Source organism: Phascolarctos cinereus, unplaced genomic scaffold (genome assembly GCF_003287225.1).
Source record: "Phascolarctos cinereus isolate Bilbo 61053 unplaced genomic scaffold, phaCin_HiC Scaffold_4;HRSCAF=312, whole genome shotgun sequence".
Lineage (NCBI taxonomy): Eukaryota > Metazoa > Chordata > Mammalia > Diprotodontia > Phascolarctidae > Phascolarctos > Phascolarctos cinereus.
The window spans coordinates 481,271,325-481,294,547 of NW_027555847.1; the positions used below are offsets into that span (position 1 = coordinate 481,271,325).

Sequence of the window (23,223 nt, forward strand, 5' to 3'; positions counted from 1 at the left end):
CCAGGTTATGAGGGCTTTAAAAGCCAGACAGAAAATTTTATACTTGATTCTGGAAGTAATAAAGAGACACCAAAGCTTTTTGAATAGGGAGGTAATATAATCAGACCTACGCTTTAGGAAGATCAATTTGACAAGTAAGTAGAAGAGAGACTGGAATGGGCAGAGATTTAAGACAAGCAGACTAATCAGTAGGCCTTCACAGTAGGTTAGGGAATGATAACCTGCACAAGAGTGGTGACAATGCCAGAGGAGAGAAGGTAGCATATGCAAGAATTATTATGAAGGTAGAATCAATAAAACTTAGCAACAAATTGGATAGCAGAAGTATGCTGGAACCAGCTAAAACCAGTTCGTAAGAGTTATTATTAAATTTTGTGTGTGTGAGCATTTATGCCTCAGAAGTTGGTAAATGTTACAAATAGGGTGTGATGTATTGCTTTGTTAATTGTCTAGACTTTAAGAAAGCAATGGAGAAAACGTTAATAAAGAAGATTAACTTAAAGCATTCCATGCATACATTGGGGGATGGAGAGTCAACAGTTAAACATAGCACTGTATATAGGGGTGGGGGTTGAGAGACAATCAGAAGTGGAGGATGATGACAGCTAGGTTTGTGAGCTTGGGTGACTGGGAGAATGGTGGTCCCCTTGGCAGTAACAGAGAAATTATGAAGAAGGAAGTTAGCATTTATTTAACTTCACTCTTCTCCCAGCTATTTTACAAATGGGTATCATTGACACAAGGGACAAAGAGTATGTATACATGGATGAAAACCCATGACTATTTCTGCAGAGGAGAAAAAAAAAACACTCAAAATCTCATGTTCTTTCTGAGTATGGATTTAGTAAAAAAACAAACAAACAAAAAACCCTTCATATTTAATCCAAAGCTTTTGTATATGTCTGTTGAAAGTAGGCAACTGCTTCATTTGCAGTTTTTAGTTTTTGCTGAATCCTATGACTGTTAGCCTTATACATGGCTGTTGTCGGCTACATTTAGCCTCTTCTTTGAAATTGTTCAGTACTATGCTATGAAATGGGTATTTTTAGTAAGTAGGTTATTTATTTTTTAAAACTCTGCTTATTATAGACATTATGTAAACAACTTCTATTGTTCTTAAAACTTAAGCCAAATTAAGTGAGGAAACAGCATCTATTACCTCTGAGTTTTAGAAAAAAAATAAACTTCCATACCATGAACTCTATATTCTTAACAAAATATCTTAGCTATATAAATCAGTGTTTCATGACAGCAAGCCAAGCACTGATAAATAGCAACAAAAACTCTTAGATTGTGAATCTGTGAGAATAACAAAAGACGCTACAATTATAGGTTTACCCTTTGATAGACCATAGGTAAACTTATTTCTATAAATGAGCATGTCACAAAGTTTTAAATAAAAGGCTGAAACAATTGGCTTCTTTCAAATTCTAATGGGCTGTGTTTCCATTAGTTTTATTAGAAGAAAATTAGAGTTGTGATTCATAAGTACCATAAGGAAGTTCCATCTTTCTGAACCTTGACATCTGGAAAGAAGGGGTAACTGTCCTGAGAAATTAATGAAGATCCTAAAACACCTAAGTGCATAAAACTGAATCAGGTCCTGAGAGAGATTTATATAGTTCCTAGTCCCTGCCCTCATGTACCTCTTAGTTTTGTAAGGGGGACAGAATATACATAAAACAAAATATCAATTATTACATGTGTCCAAGAAGGGTGTAAACAGAATGCTGTATGAGTTTATAGGAAACGAGGTAGGGATATGATTACTACTTGGGGAAATCAGGGAAGGTCTCACAGAGAAGGTGGCATTGGAAATGGCTCTTAAAGAATAGGTAATATTTCAAGAGGCAGTGGTTGGTGGTAAGATAGGGCTTGGGATGAACAGCAGCCCAGGCATAGGAATCAGCATGAAATACATACTGGCCGAAATCATCTCTAGAAGCTTAGAAGAGAGCACATCATGTCATGGTTTTTTTTTTAGATTTTATTGTGAAGACCTACTACTGACATATATCTTGATCAAATATTATGAAAACTATAAGCTAAAGCCTCACTATCACTTAGATTAATGTAAATTATTTGAAAATCATTTGAGTAAAAAATAAATCTTTAAAAATATATGCATATGCAGAAAAAAGTAAAATAAAAATATGGTAAGTATATCATAGATGATGTACTTATTTCTTTTTTAAAAATAAATTTATTACTTATTTTTTAACATTTCTTTTTAAAAATTGAGTCCCAAATTCTCTCCCTCCCACTCCTCCTTCCTCTCCCAATGAGAAGACAAGCAATGTGATATCAATTATATATGTAAAATCATGCAAAGTAGATTTCCATATTAGTCATGTTGCAAAAAATTAAAAAGCAAGAAAAATAAAATGAAAAAAGTTTTGCTTCAATCCGCTCTCAGAGTTCATTAGTTCTTTCTCTAGAGGTAGACAGCATTTTTCATCAGAAGTCTTTCAGAATTGTGTTGGATCATTGCACTGAGAAGAGTAGCAAAGTCTTTCGTGGTTAATCACTGTTAACATGCTTACTTCTTGATCTTGACCTGTTTACACTTATATCCTACCAGTCCAAAAACAATTTGACTATTCCCTTCTCACCCATGAAACCCAAAATAGAAAGTGTTCAGTTAGCAGTATGGGCTCACTGAGTCACAGCCTGTGACCAGTTCTAGTCCCACTCCTACAAGGAATCACATACCCACAGGGATGAACCAGATAGTAAAAAATGGCAGCATTGTAAACCATGAGAAAAAGCAAACATATCATTTTAGGTTTGGGGTAGGCCAAGATGGGCAACACTGGGTGTTGCCTTAGAAGAGTGAATTTTAAGTTCATAGAAAAGCTATGGGTTGAAGGGGGATAGGAGTCATTCCATGATGACATTCTGATTATTAAATCATGAAGGATTCCAGGGGAGAAGAAAATAGGATTCGTGTGGCTGTGTAGGAGCTGTTTAATGATCTCAGATTCAAAAAACTCATGCAGAAAACAATGATAACTAATCAAGGAAAAATTAAAAAGCATAGTGTGGGCCTGTTTTTTGAAAGGAAAGCCAAAGATCTAGAATGATCTGAGACATATAGAAAACAAGATCCATTTCTTGCTCCAAATAAAACTTAATAAATCTTTTTGTTATTCTTACAAGTATCACCTTATTCTTATCTTGTCAACAAAAGAGAGAAATGTGGGTTACAGTAACTCAGTGTCAATTAATTAAGGAATGTCTCTACTGATGTAATACAGAATCCTGTTTTATTCAATACTTCCATTGATGATGTGAATGAAGGTATAGATGGCATTCTTATCATATGGGAATATGACATAAAGTTGAAAGAAATATCTAGTATATTGGATGCTAGAATAAGTTTGTTCAGATTGGTTTAGGAATTTGGTAACACCCTGTGGGGCTTGGATAAAGCCAACCAGCTAGGTGGAATCAGAGATTCAAGTGAACAGCAGCCAGCCTCAGGTATTCCAGCCAAACCCCTGAAAAGAGACCACTTGAGGGGGAAATTTCAGGGAGAGAAGAATTCCTCAATTTCGGCCCCCTCCAATTGCCGCTCTTGGCAATAAAAGGACCTTATGAGAGTCAAAGGATTTTAGCCTTCCTATCTTCCTATCTGTGCCCTATCAGCATCAACAGCATCTCCAAAACAGCTAATGGTAATCTTCACATTGAGAGCCAAGGATAAACTAAATGCAATGAAAGAGGCTCCATAAAGATTCATGTCCAGCAAAAAAGCTATATCACACCTGATGGAAATGTCTTGAGGATTCCAGCAAAAGAACTTTCAGGAACTGTGAGGAAGCCTTTTGCCCTATGTGCTTTCTAAGCCTGAGTCCACTTTCTCCAGGACTGTCTATATACTGATGGGAGAGTATGTCATAGACTTTTCATATATATTTAATACTAATGGTTCTTACTGTATCACTTTAGTAAATCTCCCTTTCTAAAGACTAACTAAAGTCTGGCTCACTAATGGGTAATAACCAACGATCACAGCAGAAGGTACAACAGTCATTAGAATGTCACCCTTAACCACTCAGGGTCGCCCTTATAGCCTTGAAGGGAACTAGTGGCCATTCTCTGGGGTCCTGATTCATCAGTAGAAATGGGAGTTGGGACAGTATCTCCAGAGCATGTATTAGACCTAGATAATTTCTCATGTTTACATAGTTCTGTAAGTGTTAGCAAGTGTTTCCCCATAACAGCTCTATGATGTGATAATATATTATGAGGTAAGTAATAAAAATGTTATTATCTCCACTTTGTTTCAAAGACTGACTTCCAATAGATTGCAGCAAGGTAGCTGCTCTGTCACGTTCAAAACCCCAACCCAAAGACATAATGTAGTACAGTAAAGAGCTGAACTCAGAGCCACGAAGATCTAGGTTCAGGTCTGGACTCTGATGCATAATGAGTGTGTGATTCTGCACAAATTATTTAACCTCTCATTCAGTGCTTTAGTTGAAAGGTGTCAAACATACATGTAGCTAATAGGTAGCTTTCTAAGTCAATATACAACCCTCAGAGTTTCTTATATATGGTTTTGTGGACCCTGTTTCTATTTGAGTTTGATACCATTTGGACAGTTGGTTGGCACAATGGATAGAGTGCCAAGCCTGGAGTCAGGAAAACTCATCTTTTTTAGTTCAAATGTGGCCTCAGATACTTACTAGCTGTGTGACCCTGGGCAAGTCATTTAGCCCTGTTTGCCTCAGTTTCCTTATCTGTATGATGAGCTGGAGAAGGAAATGGCAAACCACTCTAGTATCTTTGCCAAGAAAATCCCAAATAGGGTCACGAAGAGTTGGACATGACTGAAACAACTGAACAACAAACAACATAGCTAAAACATAGTGCTTTCTAACAGGCCTAACTAATCATGGGTCACATGGGAAACATCTTAGGGTAGCTTATTCCAATTCTTTGGGTAATTCTAATTGTTAGGAAATTTTTTCCTTACAACAAACACAAATCTCAGCAGCTCTTTTTTTAAAATAATTAATTTATTTTTAGTTTTCAACATTCTCTTCCATAAGATTTTGTTTTAAATTTTCTCCTCCTTTCCTCTCCCCCCACAAGATGTCATGCAATCTGATATATGCTCTATTTATAAATTCATATTAAGCATATTTTCCTTTAGTCATGATGTAAAGAACAATGAGAACTAATGGGAGGAACCACAAGAATGGAGCAATAAAACAAAACAACAAAGAAAAAGGAGAGCAAGTAGTATGCTTCTATCTGCATTCAGACTCCATAGTTCTTTCTCTGGATGTGGATAGTATTTTCTATCATGAGTCTTTTGGAATTGTCTTAAATCCTTGCAACCAAGTCTATCAAAGTCAGTCATCACACAGTGTGGCTGTTACTGTGTACAATGTTCTCCTGGTTCTGCTCATTTCACTCAGCATCAGTTCATATAAGTCTTTTAGGTTTTTCTGAGGTCTGCCTGATCATCATTTCTTTTCTTTACTTTTCTTTACTTTTCTTTTCTTTTCTTTTCTTTTCTTTTCTTTTCTTTTCTTTTCTTTTCTTTCTGTCTTTCTTTCTTTCTTTCTTTCTTTCTTTCTTTCTTTCTTTCTTTCTTTCTTTCTTTCTTCCTTTCCTTTTTGGTGAGGCAGTTGGGGTTAAGTGACTTGCCCAGGGTCACACAGCTAGTAAGTGTCAAGAGTCTGAAGTCTGATTTGAACTCAGGGCCTCCTGATTCCAAGGCCAGAGCTCTATCCACTGTGCCACCTAGCTTCCCTTCATCATTTCTTATAGCACCATAGTATTCCATTACATTCATGTACCACAACTTGTTCAGCTATTGATGGGCATCCCCTCAAGTTCCAATTCTTGGCCACAATAATAAGAGCTGCTATAAATATTTTTGTACATGTAGGTCTTTTTTTCCATTTTTATGACCTCTTTGGGATATAGAACTAGAAGTAGTATGGCTGTGTCAAAGGGTATCCACAGTTTTATAGCCCTTTAGGCATAGTTCCAAATTGCTCTTCAAAATGGTTGGATCAGTTCACAACTCCACTAACAATACATTAGTGTTCCAATTTTTCCACATCTTCTCCAAAATTTATCATTGTCCTGTTTTGTCATGTTAACCAATCCGATGTGGTAATGGTACCTCAGAGTTGTTTTGATTTGCATTTCTCTAATTAGTAGTGATTTAGAACATTTTTTCATATGACTGTAGATGGCTTTAATTTCTTTCTCTGAAAACTGCCTGCTCATATCCTTTGACCATTTATCAATTGGGGAATAACTTGTATTCTTATAAATTTGACTCAATTCTTTACATATTTTAGAAATGAGGCCTTTATCAGAGACACTGCTTGTAAAAATTGTTTCCCAGTTTTCTGCTTCCCTCCTAATCTTGGATGCATTCCAGCAGCTTTTGTTCAACACTTTTTGAATTAGAAGTTTAAATCATATCATTTTAAAAATTACGTGTTGGACAGATGTGGGGTTCTTAAAGGGAACTTGACTATGGAAGGATTAATTGAAACTTTTAACCCTCTTCAGTGTATAACCATAATGATTCTCTCAGGTGAAATTACAGATAATTTTAGGAATTCTTAAGAGAAAGTAGCATCATAAATATGAAATATTGGAGCATAAGATATTTGTATATTGGTTAAATTCCCTAGAGCAATGCTTCTTAAACTGTGGGTCACGACCCACAGTTTAGGAAGCACTGAAGGGGTTGTGAGTGAAAAAAGTTTAAGAAGCCCTGCAAGAGGACTTTGGATGCAGAAAGAATTGAAGAAATTGAATAGATCGATTAATACCTAGCTGTTTTTTTTTCTTTTCTGCTAGAAAAATATGGATAATAGAGCTCATTTTACATCAACACTGCAGAGTTCTGCAGATAGGAAGACATAGACCACTAGAAGTTATTTCTGGCAAACATGAAAATAAATGTTAGCATTTTTGTGACATGTATGTTTCAGTGACATGTAAAGAAAAGTGACCTTTGTTTAATGTCTCTCCCACACTGCCACAATAAAGCCAAAACAGTGTGCCCCAAAGGAAAAATCATTGAAAGGGACCTTCTTTCTCCTTTTTTAATGAGAGAATTAATTCATTGTGAAGAATAGTAACTTGGGGTAATGATCTTTAGCTAAACTAACTTTAACTTTGGCAAAAAAAAAAAAGTACAACCAGGACATGGCTGTTTTACAGCCACAGAGAGGCAAGCATTCCCCACCTTCTTTGCAAACCCTTCAAAAATGTAAATAAACTATAAAAGCCATGTGTTTAAAATGAAAGTTGATGCAAATAGGCACCAGCAGGCCAGCCAAGTGGCACAGTAAATAGAATGGTAGGCCTAGAGTCAGGAAGACCTGAGTTCAAATCTAGCCTTAGACCTTTACCAGCTGTGTGATCCTGGGCAAGTCAATTAACCTCTGTCTTCCTCCATTTCCTCATGTATAAAAGGGGGTTAATAAGAGCACCTGCCACTCAGAGTTATTATGAAAATAAAATGAGATTTTAAAAAAACACTTTGTAAACCTCTACATCAATGCTAGCTATTGTTATTAAATGATATAAGAATAATTATACGCTGACATATATAAGGATATATACCTTACTAGGGTACAAATCAGTGCAGTAGCAATATTTTCTTCTTTAAATTATCTATCCTGAGGACCTCCTCAGGATGCAGCAGGAATCTTGATTCCTTAAGAGAGATATCCAGCTAGGGCAACAGACATGTTCAAAGTCTTCCTCCACTCTCTTTGTAAAACAATCTATTATTACCTTCAAAAATACAAAAAAAAAAGTCCACAGTAAAACAATGACAAATGAAGATCTTAAACAATCAAATCTCAGAAAAGGAAACAGAACCACCTATTAAAAAAAAACTCTCAAAGAAAAAAAACTCCTGGTAATGATTGATTTACAGGAGAATTCTATGAAACTTTTAAAGAATGAGGAATCCCAATACTACACAAATTATTATCAAAATTGAAAAATAAAGCATTCTGCCAAACTCTTTTTATGAGACCAATGTAATCCTAATGCCTAAACCTGGGAAGGATAGAGCAAAGGAATACAGCAGACAAATATCATTAATGAATGTCAATTAAAAGATTTTAAACAAAAATCTGTCAGACTACTGTGGTTTGTCCAAGAAATCACTTATTATGGCCAAACTAGATTTATACCAAAAATGAAAGGATAGTTCAATATTAGGAAATCAAGCAATATAATCATATTAAAAACAAAATCATCCAAAACCACATGAACATCTCAATAGATTCAGAAAAAGGCTTTGACAAAAAGAAAAACACTCACTTATGCTAAAAAATAAAACCCTACATACATAAAAAGGATACACATAAAATGAAATTTAAATAAAATAAAAATTATCTAAAACTAAAAGCAAGCATCATATGCAATGGGGATATTCTAGAAGCTTTCCCAAAAAATATAGGAATAAGCAATGATACCCACTCTTCTGCTGTTATTTGATATAGTGATAGAAATGCTATCAATATCAAAAAACCAGAAAGATATTAAAGGAAGGCATGAAAATAGGCAAAGGAGGCAAAACTATCCATGTTTGCTGATGACATAGTGCCTTATTTAGAAAATCCTAGGAAATCATCAAAGAAACAAAGTTGCAAGTTACAAAATAAGCCTCCAATTTCCTCGATTTCACACTGCTTTCAAAGTACTAGAGAAAAAAAACTATCATGGTAATACATGTATGCATTACATCCAAAGAGAGACATATCTAACTGCAGTAAAAAAAAAAAAGTCAGTACACACAAATTGATTATGTTTCCACCCACAAAAAATTTTTTTTCAAGCACAGCTGTCTGCCTGTGGGCCTCGTTTTCATTTCCTATAAAGTAATAGTGGATTAGGTTATCCCTGAGGTCCCTTCCAACTGTCAATTTCTAATAATACCTTTTAATGAATAATATATTTGGATCCCTTGAGTTCTACAATAGTAAAAATAACTACAAGAAGATATTATCATAATACAGGATTATACATATTTCTAATAAATTCTAAATACTTCCATGAACACTTTGATGGATATCTGAACTCATCCATGCAACTATTACCTCCACTGGAACTGGTCAAAATCCAAGTATTTTTTATCACTCCATAGACTTCCATGCTTTCCCATGAATTCTTCACATAAAGAACATTCGATATAGAGAACCTTCTCATGATACTTCGTGGATTCCAGCAGAATATGTGGGATATTCATTAGTTATCCCTCAATCATTCTACATACTCAACTTACCTCCTTTTCTAATTATATATCTCTTTGACAGTTTTTTTTCTTTCCCTATCCAACACTTCATCGGCAATATGTTGGAGCTAGCCATACTTACCCTCTCTACTGCCCATTGGATGCCTTACAACCAAAATTTTAAATAGCATTTTATTTTTTCCAATTACATGTAAAGATAATTTTAACATTCATAGTTTTTAAATTTTGAGTTCCAAATTTTCTCTCTTTCTCCCTCACCACCCCCTTCCCTAAGACAGTAAGTAATTTGATATGTTATACATGTGCAATCATGTAAAACACATTTCCATAACTCATCATAATGTGAAAGAATAAACAGACCAAAAAGGTGAAAAAACACAAAAATAAATAAAAGTAAATAACATTCTTCAATCTGCATTCAAACTCTGTCAGTTCTTTCTCTGGATATGGAGAACATTTTCCATCACGAGTCCCTTAGAATTGTCTTGGATCATTGTATTGCTGAGAAAAGCTAAGTCATTCACAGTCGGTCATCACACAATGTTGCTGGTTCTGCTCATTTCCCTTTTCATCAGTTCATGTAAGTCTTTCCAGCAGATATCCAAAATTCTTTGGAGAATAATATATCATGTGACTCAGAGTCATACAAATTCATCAAGCTATCAATAAGCATTTATTTTATTCTATGTGCCAGGTATTGTGCTAGTTGCCAGGGATACAAAGAAGGAAACAATCCCTATTTGCAAGGAGCTTTGCCAATGTTCAGAAAGATGAACCTTTTTTCCAGAGAGAAGTTTGGGATTGTAAAAATCACACCAATTTCCTAAAGGCAATCCAGGCTGCTCTATTCTTTCTACTCAATTCTAATCCCATCTCATTCTCCATTCATTGTATCTGTACAATATATCCACAATAATAAACCTGCCCCATGCACCAGCCATCCCACTAAATATTATAGTCTCAAAAATCAGTATTATTCAATTATTTGTTTTTTTTTCCTGAGGATGATAATCATGCTGAGAAATTTTAATTGATTACAAACTCCTTTAGAAGTTTCTCCAAAGCTCTGGACTTTGTGCAGTGAACACAATGTCATCCACAAACAGGAGTATCTTGAAGACTATTGAGGTTTCCTCTTCCTTTTGGACTCTGCACTAGACCCCATCTATGATGTTAGCCAGCGCCTTTTAGAGAGCCAGGAGTATGTATGCCTTTTCCTCTGAAATTCATCAGAGTGCCCATGCTTTGCAAAAAGTGGACATTCTCTAAATATTAACATGCTAAAGATGGACTGTTGGCTAAGATTTCTGGATCTGATGGATCCTGAAAAAAGAGTAAAAACACTTAAGTATAACTAATAAGCTGATATGCATTATGTCTGGTAGAGATAGGATTGGGAAGTCTATTCAGATTTGATTTCTCAGTCAAGATGTAACAAATGGCAGCCATGAGAGTACTTCAGTACCAATTTATATGAGATCATGGACAGGGATAAAATGCTGACCATTTTTGGCAGATCAAATCAGATTTCTCCTCCCCTTCTTTGTTTGATCTGGGTGCCAGACGTGTGAACATCAAAGGGGAGATTTTGGTATAGACTCAGTCCACTTTTTCTTCAGTGACTAGACAATGGTTCAATGAATATTTAATACTTGCTCCCCCAACCTTCCCTTTTCAAGTCAGAGCACTTTATATGTGTGCCTCTGAAGCTGGATGCACAACTGGGTCTGAGATAAGCAGTTTTCGTAGGACACAGGTATGCAAACGCACTAACCAATCAATCAAACGAGCATTTGTAACATATTGTGATATATCCGTAATGGACACATTTGGTGTAACTGGTGGTATATTTTTCACATTAGCTGTTTCTTAGGATTAGGAAACCAGCATAAATCTTTTCTCATCCCTCCCTGGGTGTATTTAGTCTAGTGCCAAGCAGAGCTCAGATTAACATATGCTTACTCAGGATTAAAGATGATTTTTTTCAACTGTACTGGTAACAGTGAAAGAGAATCAGAACAGTTCAATGGCTTTGTCCCTCCTGGTTTTGTTAGTGCCAACAACAGAATCTAAACCTCTATTCCCCATCTCCAAAAAAATTTAGCTTCACTTTCCAGTAGCCTCATGTTATAACCTTTCAAAGCAAAGTATCAACAAAAACATTTCAAAAGACTTAACTTTGTTAACTTTTTCTCTTTACTCACTGCAGTGCTACATATGGCTGCCCCATGGCAAAGAAGAGAAAAACCGAAGAGCCAGCCTTAGGCGTTCCAGTCAACAAAAGGAAATCCCTGTTAATGAAGCCTCGTCACTACAGCCCCAGTGTGGAATGCAAAGAGGAGAATGATGACCAAAGTGAGACAGAAGAAGATGATTGTCTCTTGGAGACAAACGGCCATCCCATTGCAGGTAGCAAAGAAGATGGGCTTAAATTGCATATATCCTCAGGCACTAGTGGAGGGGTAGCCAAAAGGCTGTGGAATAGATGCTTCAGAATCATTGTGAATGGCATTTATTTCCAAATCAAAGTTTCCAAAGACCAAAGACTGTTATTTCTCCTTCCCAAGACCACAAAAAAAAAGGTGGCGGGGTCTCTCTTTGTGCCCCAGAAATGATGTGCATTTCTTGATTGGAGCTATCAAAACAAAAAAGTCAAACTTAAACTCAAAAGCATTTTCATATGTTATTACTCAGAAGGGAATGATTCTTTCCTTCCTTTCAACTTGCAATATATATATACTTTTCTAGGCAGTGGGGTTAAGTGACTTGCCCAGGTCACACAGCTGGTAAGTGTTATGTGTCTGAAGCTGGATTTGAACTCAGCTCCTCCTGAGTTCAGGGCCAGTGCTCTATCCACTGCACCACCTAACTGCCCCCAACTTGCAATACATTGGTACTTGGAATATTTAGTAAAACCAAAAAGTCTGAGTGGAACCTGGGGACATATGAAGGAGCATAGTTCTGGTCCTTACAGTCTTCTCACCAGTAATCAAGTTATTTGCAGATGATTTAACTATAACCAGTTTGTATGAGGCAAGAAAGTGCTAGATTTGGTATCAGAGGATCTGTATTTGAGTCCATGGTCTGGCAAACAAAAACCATGGGACCATGTTAGTTTCCTCATCTGTAAGATAAGAGAGTTGGACTGGATTGGCCTGGATAAAATAAGAGGATTGGATTAATTCGGTGTGACTATGAGATCAAATTCCATTCTCTTCCCTGGGTCCAAATTTTCTTTCAACTCTGGTTATCATATTCAGCACTTTTTTACAGTTTAGCAAGTTTCTCCCAGTCACAGGTTATATTCTTAGGAAAGTATGCTCATTTATTCATTCAGGCTATTTATTGTACCACTTACCATTTTGTGTATTAGCATTAAATTACAGAACATGGATAAATAGAATTCAATATTCCATTTTAATGACTGCAAGAAATAGTCAGGAACTTATCAGGAAAATCCAGAGTACAGACACTATCAAATAAACAAAAAAAAAACCTAAATAAAAACCTGTACTTCAATGAATCCATGTTTTCCTCAGGATAACTACCTCCTCCACTGATAACAGACCACAACCTTCTCTTGTCTCCTTATTCTGCATGATTTCTGTCTGTGTTTCCCCAACAATTCTCCATAAAATGTCCATCTGATTTGTGGGAAGCCTCCTTTGATTATGTACGTGGGATCAATGCAGCACTTAATCTGTCCATTTGTTGTTTTTCATTCTACCACATCACTGACCCAACTCATCTGATCATAGATACTTTCACTGCTTTTATTCCACTTTTTGTGGAGAATATACTGTTTCTTATTTATTCCCATTGCCCATCTTTCCTATGAGCTACATGTGATATTCTATCTGTAATACAATCTTCTAAGATTGTATTATTTCATGATTCAGAGTCATGTACCAACACCAGAAGATTGTTGGTATTAAAGATATTGAATTCAGGGGCAGCTAGGTGGTGCAGTGAATAGGGCTCGGGCCTTGGACTCAGGCACTTGACCCTTACTAGCTGTGTGACCCTGGGCAGTCACTTAACCCCAATTGCCTCATCAAAAAGCAATATATATTATATTCGATATACATATATATCGAATTTTGTGTCTGTCGAGGATTTGAGATGGAGACCACTTTGCAATTTCCTAAATATGACCAAGCCAGGTTTATTTTTTTCAACCAAGTTCATTTTATCTCTCATTTTATCTGAACTCACTTGCACATATGCATATACATCATATTTTAACTAAGTCAACAGGCTGCCTATTCAACTGTATATCTTAGGCTGGGAACAATCTGTCTTTTATATATTTTTTTTCCAATCAGGATGATTAGACAAATATCTTTTGCATTTCTCTGCATTGCCTAGAAGACTTTGTAGCGTTTGATAGCTAGATTTATGCCATATAAAACATAATATTTGATAAATTAGAAAATGAAACAAGGAGGGGAAAGGGAAGTGAATGAGCAATTATGAAGTGCCAACTATGTGCAGGCATTGTGCTAAGCACTTTACTGTTACTAATATTATCACATTTGTTCCTGACAACAAGCCTGTGAAGTAGGTGCTATAATTATCCAATTTTATAGATGAGGAAACTGAGGTAGACAGAGATGTCTACCTACAGAGTGTCTTGCCCAGGGTCACACAACTAGTGTCTGAGGTCAGATTTGAACTCAAGTCTTCCTGACTCCAGGCCCTGCATGAAAATACACTACTACAAAGAATATAGAACAATATTTCTGAATTTAGCGTATTTTATATAAAAAATAATGTGGCTAAATGAGTTGTTAGTTTTTTTAAAAACTCTGTTACACAAATAAACAGCAATAAGTTTGTTATTGCCTGGATTATAACTAGTATAGTATAAGTAATAATAATAACAATGATGATAATCATTAATAGGTACAATAATAACTAGTGATAAAATAAACTAGGAGAATAGGACTTTACAAGTTTGGGGCTAGGGTCCTGATTCTTTTACTCTGAAAATAGCTTAAAACTTCTATTTAAATTCAAGCACTGTAAGATCCTGACTTCTAATTTGGTATTTTCAAAGCATATTTATATATTTTTCATACATGTGTTTATGCTGTTAAGATAGAAGGCTAGTCTCCATAGAGATCTTCTCCATGGCACTTAATATAGTTGATACTTGAAGTCTTTCCCATCTATGTGCACCTATGCAGCTGAAGGGTGGGCCTTACCTGCTAGCTCAAGTAAGCTATAGTCAGTCTACTCATGTTAACTTGAAGCATGAGATGAGACTTAATGGGCTCTTCATTTATTTGACAAAAACCTCATTCTTTCCCCAAACACCATTGGGACTTCAAATATTATCAGGCTTTTTCATGAGCACTTGATTCCCAAAATAGATTCAGCCAAACATACAAGTCTAGCCATTGATGGCCATCACTGTGTTTTATTTACACCTAACCTAAGAATAAATTGGAGAAGAGAGAAATGTATTTGCCTTACACTCAATTAAGCAGACATTAAGTAAGTATTTTTGGGTTTTCTTCCCCCTTTTTTAACAGCATTACAGGACTGGCAGACAAGGGGAAAGCTAGAGATAAAATAAACCTGGATTTCAACCAAGCATTTCACAACGTTTCTCATGTTATCTTTTTTGACAATATGGAGAAATAAGGTTAGATGACAATACCCTTAGATGTAATTTGTTTAATTACTGGATCCAAAGAGAAGTCATGAATGACTTGATGTCAGCTTGGAAGGAGGTCTCTAGTTGAGAGCCCACAGGGATCTGGCCTTGTTTCTGTGCTGGCCAACATTTTTATCAATATCTTGGATGAAGCCAGAGAAGGCAAACTTATAGAATTTTCTGGTGATATGCAGTTCAGACAACTATGTCCAAGAATTTTTAGGGTTCTGATATGGAAATTAGTTTTGGTTCTGCTTAGCTCTCAAGGCCAGAACTAAAACAAATAGATGAAATTTAGCCTTGATGTCAAGAAAAACTTCCTAAAGATTGGCTCTGTTCAGAAGTGGACTGGGTCACTCTTTCAGTGGAGATCAGTTAGTCAAAAAACATTTATTAATCACCTACCATGTCCCAGGCACAGTGTTAAGCCCTGGGGATACAGAGAAAGGTAAAAGACAGTCCCTGCTTTCAAGGAGCTCACAGTCTAATGGAGGAGACAACGTGCACACTATAAATAGCAAGGACAAATAGGAAAGAGTCAACAAAGAGAGGGCACTAAAATTAAGAAGAATTAGGAAAAGCTTCCTGTAGCAGATGGGACATTAGCTGGGACTCAAAGGAAGCCTAGCGGTGAAGATGAGGAGGGAGAGCATTCCAGGCATGGGGGGAGGAGGCTTAAGAGGTTATATGCCTACTGTCAGAGATGTGCTAAACTAGACACGTAACCACATAGCTTTTGAGATCACTTCCAACCCTTCACTTCTGTGATTCTTTGCAATAGATATGGTTTAAGTTCATTCAGGCAAATCATTTCGCTAATTTCAATTATCTATACACTCTAAATAAAACATTACAGAATATAAACCTTAAAATAGCTATAAAGAAAGAAATTATGTAAAATAATAGGAAAAACATAAAAGGGAAATAGCTAACTAACTATGACTTCTTCTTCCCTCCAACATTTTTCCCCTACCTCCTCAAACCTTAGTAATTGCCACCCTTCCCCCAGTACTTTTCTCTGCACTGGGGACAAATACATTTCAGAAATCAGGCTGAGCAAATTCCTGCACTATGAAACCACTGGACAGAGTTGCTAAGTGGCAGGTTTTGGGTGTTCCATTCCCTACTCAAAAGTGTGAAAAATAAACATTATACTTTCCATCCACTTAGTAATGCCCAACTGCCCACTGGAATAAAAGTTTCCTTTCTAACCATCTTTGCTAATTGTATCTCTAGATGGATAATTCAGTTGAATAGCACATGCTAATGAAGCCAAGAAAATTAGATTAAATTTTATGAGGTCTTAGCACTGTGCTATGGCTACATGTCACATACTTATAAAAACCCAGTCAGCCATCTTGTCATTCCATGTTATTGATCACATGGGTAAAAGAGTAGCATGGCACAACAAGAATAACATTGAATTTAGAGTCTGAGAACCTAGTTTCAAATCCCAGCTCAGCCCCTAGCTACCTTTGTGACCTTAGTCAAGTCATTTGACCTGTCTAGGTCTTAGTTTCCTCATCTTTAAAATGAGGCAGCTGGATTTAGTGACCTCCAAGTTTTCCTTACCAGCTATGATTTTATGAACCATGGGATTCAAGACCATGTGATCTGCTGGTTGAGCACTTTGGGTGGAATACTGATTCTGGTGGGTCGTTAAGGCTGTTTTTTATTACTCTAAAATAATTCCCTAAGGTAGCATATTTCACATCTAACATATATTGGTTCTGTGAACCTGGATAATTCATTTCACTTTTCAGTATCCACAAGCAATTTTAAGACTCCTATGTACTTAGCTGGTGTCCATCTGCATCAGTGGAGGCAGTTTACATATCAGTGAAATCCTAAGTCCAATCTAAAAAACGTAGTTCTCTAACCCCAATGGACTGGGAAGTTAATAGACATCTAAAAGAAAATTATTTAATGTGAAAGATAGAACAGACTTTAAAGAGCACCTAGCCCAACATCTTCAATTTACTGATGAAGAAATGTCTAAGTGGTTAAGTGACTGATTTGTCCTAGGTCACACAACTTAGAAGTGGTTTAGTCGGGACTTGAACCTAGGCCTGCCAACTCCTAGTACATTATACATCTTACATACATTTTCAGGAATGGGTCAAGACTTTCAGGGAACATTCTGCTTAAATTTTTTATTATTCTTTTTTCTATTTGGTAGGTTTTAGCTTGCTTGCTTGCTTGCTTTCCTCCTTCCTTCCTTCCTTCTTTCTTTTAGCACTTCCCAGCAATGGATATAGAACTCTTGACATATTTGTAAAAATTGGCTTGCAAATTACCCTGCTTATTATAGATAATGGAAACCATCCAAAAATTTGATTCCTAGACATTTCAGAATAAAGGCTCTCCAATGGAGTCAATTACTGTTCCAAGTTAAACTCACCACTAATAAAGTGGATTTTTTGTACACCACACAAAAAGTACTTTCTCCACTATACCCACCACTTTCCAATCCATGCTAATGAAGAATTTTTTAGCAAATACTAAATACTTGGCTTTGGGGACAAAAAAGCACAGGGATGAGGACTAGATCAAAATTATACAGGGATGCAGAAGCTCCCTATACCAATACAAGTCAGCACCTTTTCTGTAACACATTTTAGAGTTGAGCATAGTAGTACTGTGATCTTATATAACTATGTTCTTGAGAAAAACACTGTTTTCTTTTTTCAGTTTGACATATATCATCATTTGTAAATAATCCCTTCTTGGCATTATCATGAGAAAGGTTTCTATTAAAATTTACCTCGGAATAATGGGTTTTTTTTAATCTTTCTTGTCATTTACTTAGAAATAAATAAATATGTACATGTCACATTAGTATCTTTAAAAGTGTTCAATAAGAAACAAATACGCTTATTCTAGCCTTTTGCAAATGATGTAAGGATGTATTTCCAGTGAAAGCAGAAAAAAAAAAACTATGAACTTTACAAAACCAGGGCTGTACCTTATACCATTGTGGAAGCTCATCAACCTAGGTACATTGTTACCAGGAGCTGTATTTCTAAAGCCAACTCAACTTTTTTTCGCTCCAATTACAGTGAAGTGAAAGCCAGTAGGGAGTTTCTGGAAAGTTAGGTTGAGGTTTCTAGACTCCCTCTTTAGAAACCAGAGCATATAATGCACATAGGCACCTCTCACTGTATGAATCCTATTTTCTGAAGAATAATTAATAAATATTTTCTTTTAACATATAACAAACAGTTGAACCAAACAATTATGTAAACTGGAAATGACCCAAAATGCTAACAGTTTGGCATCAGTAGAGTGAAATGCATTGTAGTGCACATGTGCATTTTTGTCGCCCTCCCTCCCCAGTAATCTGCACTTAATAGGAATATTTTAAACTATGTAGCTAAGCAACAGAGGTAATTGTTGCTTTCTAGAGCTTTTGTTAGGCACTCTAACATAGCCCAAATATGCATAATTAGGTATAATGTCTATAAATCATTATTGTACACATGTGGGTAGTTAAGTGAATTGAGAGGATAGTTCAATGAATTGAGCATATTCACTGAAAATGCTTTTTATTTGTTTTCTGTAGTTCATAATACTTTAAAATTATCATAACCCTTTACACTTTCTCTTAATAGCCAACATGTTATTGAGAAAAACTTCATTTGCATTTTAGACTATGTTTAATTTATTATTTAAACCTGGATTTCCTCTGATAGGAATTCAGAAGAGGATAGGCCATCTTATCAAATATTATGTGCTTGTTTATCTAGCCTCTTTTCTAGGAAGTAAAATGTTAAATTTTTCAGTTTATGTTGAATAGATCCCAACAAAAGACTGCACCCTATAATCAGCATTATTAAAGGGGCTAGTGTTGTGACTAAATTCTTCCCTTCATCCAAAAATGCTTTTAGTTACTATGGCAATATTTACTTGATCCTGGCAGTCCAGTGTTGATTTAGAGAGGTAATTACCAGAAAGGAAGATGATGGAGATGTATTTTTGAGTGTCCTTGTCAGAGACAATGTTTATAAAAAATTAAATGAGACAAAAAAGGCATATTGTCTCCCAACATAGACGCCCTTTCTATATCCCTCAGTACCGGGTGGCTCTTTCTTTCTTCCCCACAAAGATGTTTATTATCACAGAATGTACTTCACTTGGTGTCTTTATCAGTCCTTAAAGGGGGCATAATATTTCATGTCTTCCACCCCCAATCCCACCTTAGGAAGTACATAAATGATTCTTTAATTTTTTGTGCAAATGAATGTCAGAATGAAAATTGCTAGGCTGTGTGGTACATTTTACAGCCCCATACACTAGAAATCATAAGCTGTCCTACTGGTGCATCTGAGAACTGAAATAGGTTCCATGGATTCATTCTGATGAAGAGACATACTATGAGGTTCTTTTGAACCCCAAACTTGCCTGATATGGAATGTAACCATAATTAGAAGTTAGTTCTTAGCCACATCACATCAATGTACTTTTGCCTCTCTATTCTCCCACTACTTCTTTTTATTTTATTATTATTATTATTATTATTATTATTATTATTATTATTATTATTATCAGTAGTAGTAGTAGTAGTAGTAGTAGTAGTAGTAGTAGTGGTAGTAGCACTCATAGGAGCAGAATTGTTTTCTTTTCAGGGCACTCATTTTTAGGATCCTTTAGAATGATTCTTTTTCCTATTTTTCATGATAATAGCTAGATTCTATATAGCACTTGTGTTTGCAAAGTGCTTTAGATGGCTTCTCTCATTTAGTCTTCACAACAGCTTTTTGAGGCAGATGCTATCATTGCTACCATTTTTCCAATAAGGAAACTGAAGCTCAGAAAGTTTAAGTGACTTACCTAAGGTGACATAGTCAGGAAGTGGCTGGGATGAAATCTGAACCGAGGTTTACCTTATTCCAAACCCAGCATCTATCCAAATTACCCAAAATGGAGCATCTCCATGTTTGGTTGAACTCTTTTTGAATATGTAGGATATTAGGAGTAGAAAAATGCATAGATTTCTTTGAGCTAGAGGCCACATTCTTATCTTGACTTTGAATTTAATTGAATGTTAGAACCAAACCAAGGGAAGTATCTCCATGACTTTAATAGAAATGGACTCATCTTTCTCAAGAACTGGGGGTAGGAGGAGGTAAGAGAATGGGTGATAAAGTAAATGAGATTTGAAGGAGGTAATGGAGAAATCTCTCCCAAGAGCTTCTGAGTTAAACACAAATCTTTATTAGTATTCTGTGCCAAATCAAGTTTTATTGGTGCTATTTTCTTAAAATGTCTTTTTTATTGTTGTTATTATTGGCTTGCCTTCTTCGTAGAAGAAAATCTTGTGAAGCCTTCTGAAGGGATTCTTCATTCAAATGGCAAAGACAGCTTCAACCGAAACAAAGACAGTTACACCAGCTACCAAGACCTAGTGGCCAAATCTTTAATGCACTTGGGAAAATTAGAGCAAGATGCCTCCATACAAACACTAACTGAAAACCTAAATGACAGTGGCATTCAGTCATTAAAAACTGAAAGTGATGAAGTTGATGACTGTTTCATGATTCATTCAGCTGGTTGCAAGGCTAAAATCAATGATTCTAACCTACAGTACTGCTCATCTGATGACAATGAAAGTCACTCTGAAATTGCAGAAAATGGTTGGGACAGTGGTTCCAACTTCTCAGAAGAAATTTCTGAAAAATCCCATGTGGCCCAAACTTACATTGTAAGTCATAATCAAAAGGAACCCTTGGAAGCTCCAGAAATTAAAACTGAAGAGGAAAATTTTGTTCCCTGTGAAAAGGTGTGTGATTCTGAAATGGAGAGGAGAGAATCACCAAATTCTCCCATGGAATCCTTGCAGAGTAGAGCTCAAAATCCACTCCTAGAGGGTGATGAAGATGACACTGAGTGTCTGTCTATAACAACAGAAGAGTCAGTTGACCTGGATAAAACAAAAGGGCACTTGAGTTTGCTAGAGCAGGCCATAGCTCTGCAGGCAGAGCAAGGCCATGTGTTTCATAGCACCTACAAAGAACTGGACAGGTTTCTATTGGAACACCTAGCCGGGGAAAGGAGGCACACCAAAGTTATTGACCTGGGTGGAAGACAAGCCTTTAACAGCAAACGTAAGACATATTTTCATGTTTCTTATTTGAGTAAGAGTTGGTTCATTTTGCTTTCGAAAAAAAAATTACTGGGAGCTTTATTTAGGTGGATTTCGGTTCTTTCTCTAGATAGTTTATTGGTAGTTTGAACCATTTAAAAAATAAATTGTACTCCAAAATATATAATTTCTTATTCTCTATTCCTATAAAGTACTTAAAATAATATAGTTTAGTATCATTAATATTCTGCTTTCAGATAACATGTATTTCTCCCCCAAATTGAATCTAAGTAACATATGGTTACAGAATTGATTGGAATACCCATAAAAATGTATTTCATAACTATTTTTATCAGATATCTCCTTCTCACAACCATCTATGGGGGGGGAGCGTGGATGGAATGAAGTTCTTAATCCTATTTACCCACCACATATCTTTATGCCTTATTGAGGAGTCAGCTATTAATGTAATTATAGATTTCTCAAAATTTCCCAAATTTAAAACTCAAAAATTAGCTCTGTTACTTCTGGGCCAACCTGGAGTGAGAAAAAGAGATTATTTGCCCTCGTACTTGTTCTCTAAAGGGATTTCTCACCCCCTCTAAAATTAATGCCCCCTACAGGCATTAAAGAAACCACTTCTATGCTTCTGTAAGTAAGTCTACCATCCTTCCCTACTCTGAGCCCTGTACCATTCTGGTCTAATAAAGACAGATCGGTTGGCAGTTAGAGGATGTGCATACGAGAATGACTGAAGAGTGAAGCTGTGGACCCAAAAGGGTTAGAAGAATGGCAAGCTATTATAGTTTAGGACCATTATTTCATTCTTTTGTATTTTCCAAGCTGTGAACCATAAGAAGTGAGTTTGGCAGAATTGCAGGTGAGTGATATAATGGTCTTAAATAACAAAACAGGAAATTCATTCCTCAACACCTCCTACCAAGTCAAAAGGTTGGTGGCATAAGGTGGGAGGGGCAAGATAATGATCCTAGGCTAACCTTACCATCTTCTAAGTCACACTGGGAGTGGAGGGTAGCATGTGGGTGGAAGGTTAAGGATTAGTGGTTGAGAACAGAAGCATTTTATGTTTTGTTGCTGCACTGAGACTCACATGCATATCCGTGTATGATTTTTATAACTTCACAATGTTTTTTCCTTACTTAACACTTACTCCATATTCCCAAAGTCAATTATTTCTAATGTAGCCTGAGATATTTCAATTCTAAGCACCATGTTGGAGGGATGCTTGTTTTATTTACTTATTTACACACAACTTTTTAACCCTATTTTAGTACCATAATTAATGAACCAACAAAATCTCTAGCCATGCTAACAATATATTATCCTGCAGTACACTATTGGAAATTCAGTGATGTCACAGTGTGAAAGGGGGAGCAACTTGTCAACAACACATCCTGTATCATAGGGCATATATAACAGGGGTCTATTATTTTATTTTGGATCATTTGCTCTAAGGCTGAAGTTGAGGGAATTCATTAGTGAATTCATAACCTTAATCTAAGCCTCCCTGCTGGAAGTCTTCAAGGTTAAAAATCAGGTACTCTCAACACTGAATGTCCTAGGCAATGGCATCAGAGGCTTCCTAGACACCATTCTTTCTCTGAATGGTTTCTATAAGTTAACGCCCCTGTAGTTGTCAGTTAATATTCTTCCCAAACATAAGCAATTATTTGCCTTGCCCAAACTGAATATTCCTTATTTATTAGAGAAGGTTAGATAAAACATATATTCATTATACCAAGCCCCAGAAGAAAAGCACTATCAGAATAAAACTGTCTACATCTTCATCACCAAATCTTTTCTGAATACCAGAAAAGATCATTGTTGTTCAATCATTTCAGTTGTGTCTGATCTTTCATGACCCCATTTCGGGTTTTCTTGGCAAAGATACTGGAATGGTTTGCCATTTCCTTCAGCAGCTCATTTTAAAGATGAGGAAACTAAGGCAAACAGGGTTAAGTGACTTGCCCAGAGTCTCATAGCTAGTGTCCAAGGATGGATTTGAACTCAGGTCTTCCTGACTCCAGGTCTGGCTCTCTGTACCACCTAGCTGCCCACAAGCACCAACCATGTGTGCTTATAAATAATATAAGCATATTGACCTGACCTGGATATTGCACAGCACCCAAACACTGGGTTTTGATCACAGAAACACATTGTGCCATACTGTGTTTCCTGCAAACCTTCATCTCTAGATAAAGGCTT

The 23,223-nt window shown here is 36.2% G+C and overlaps 1 protein-coding gene across 4 annotated transcripts in view; it reads left to right on the top strand.

Annotated features, from left to right (window-relative positions):
• The window catches only part of ST18 (ST18 C2H2C-type zinc finger transcription factor), a 421,429-nt gene that overhangs the window by 322,890 nt on the left and 75,316 nt on the right, over positions 1–23,223 (top strand). For all 4 annotated transcript variants that reach the window (XM_078153419.1, XM_078153420.1, XM_020992483.2 and 1 more), the window contains exons 7-8: positions 11,463–11,662; positions 20,222–21,019. In XM_078153419.1, coding sequence (XP_078009545.1) covers positions 11,463–11,662; positions 20,222–21,019 — 998 coding nt within the window. The remainder of the gene's footprint in view (positions 1–11,462; positions 11,663–20,221; positions 21,020–23,223) is intronic.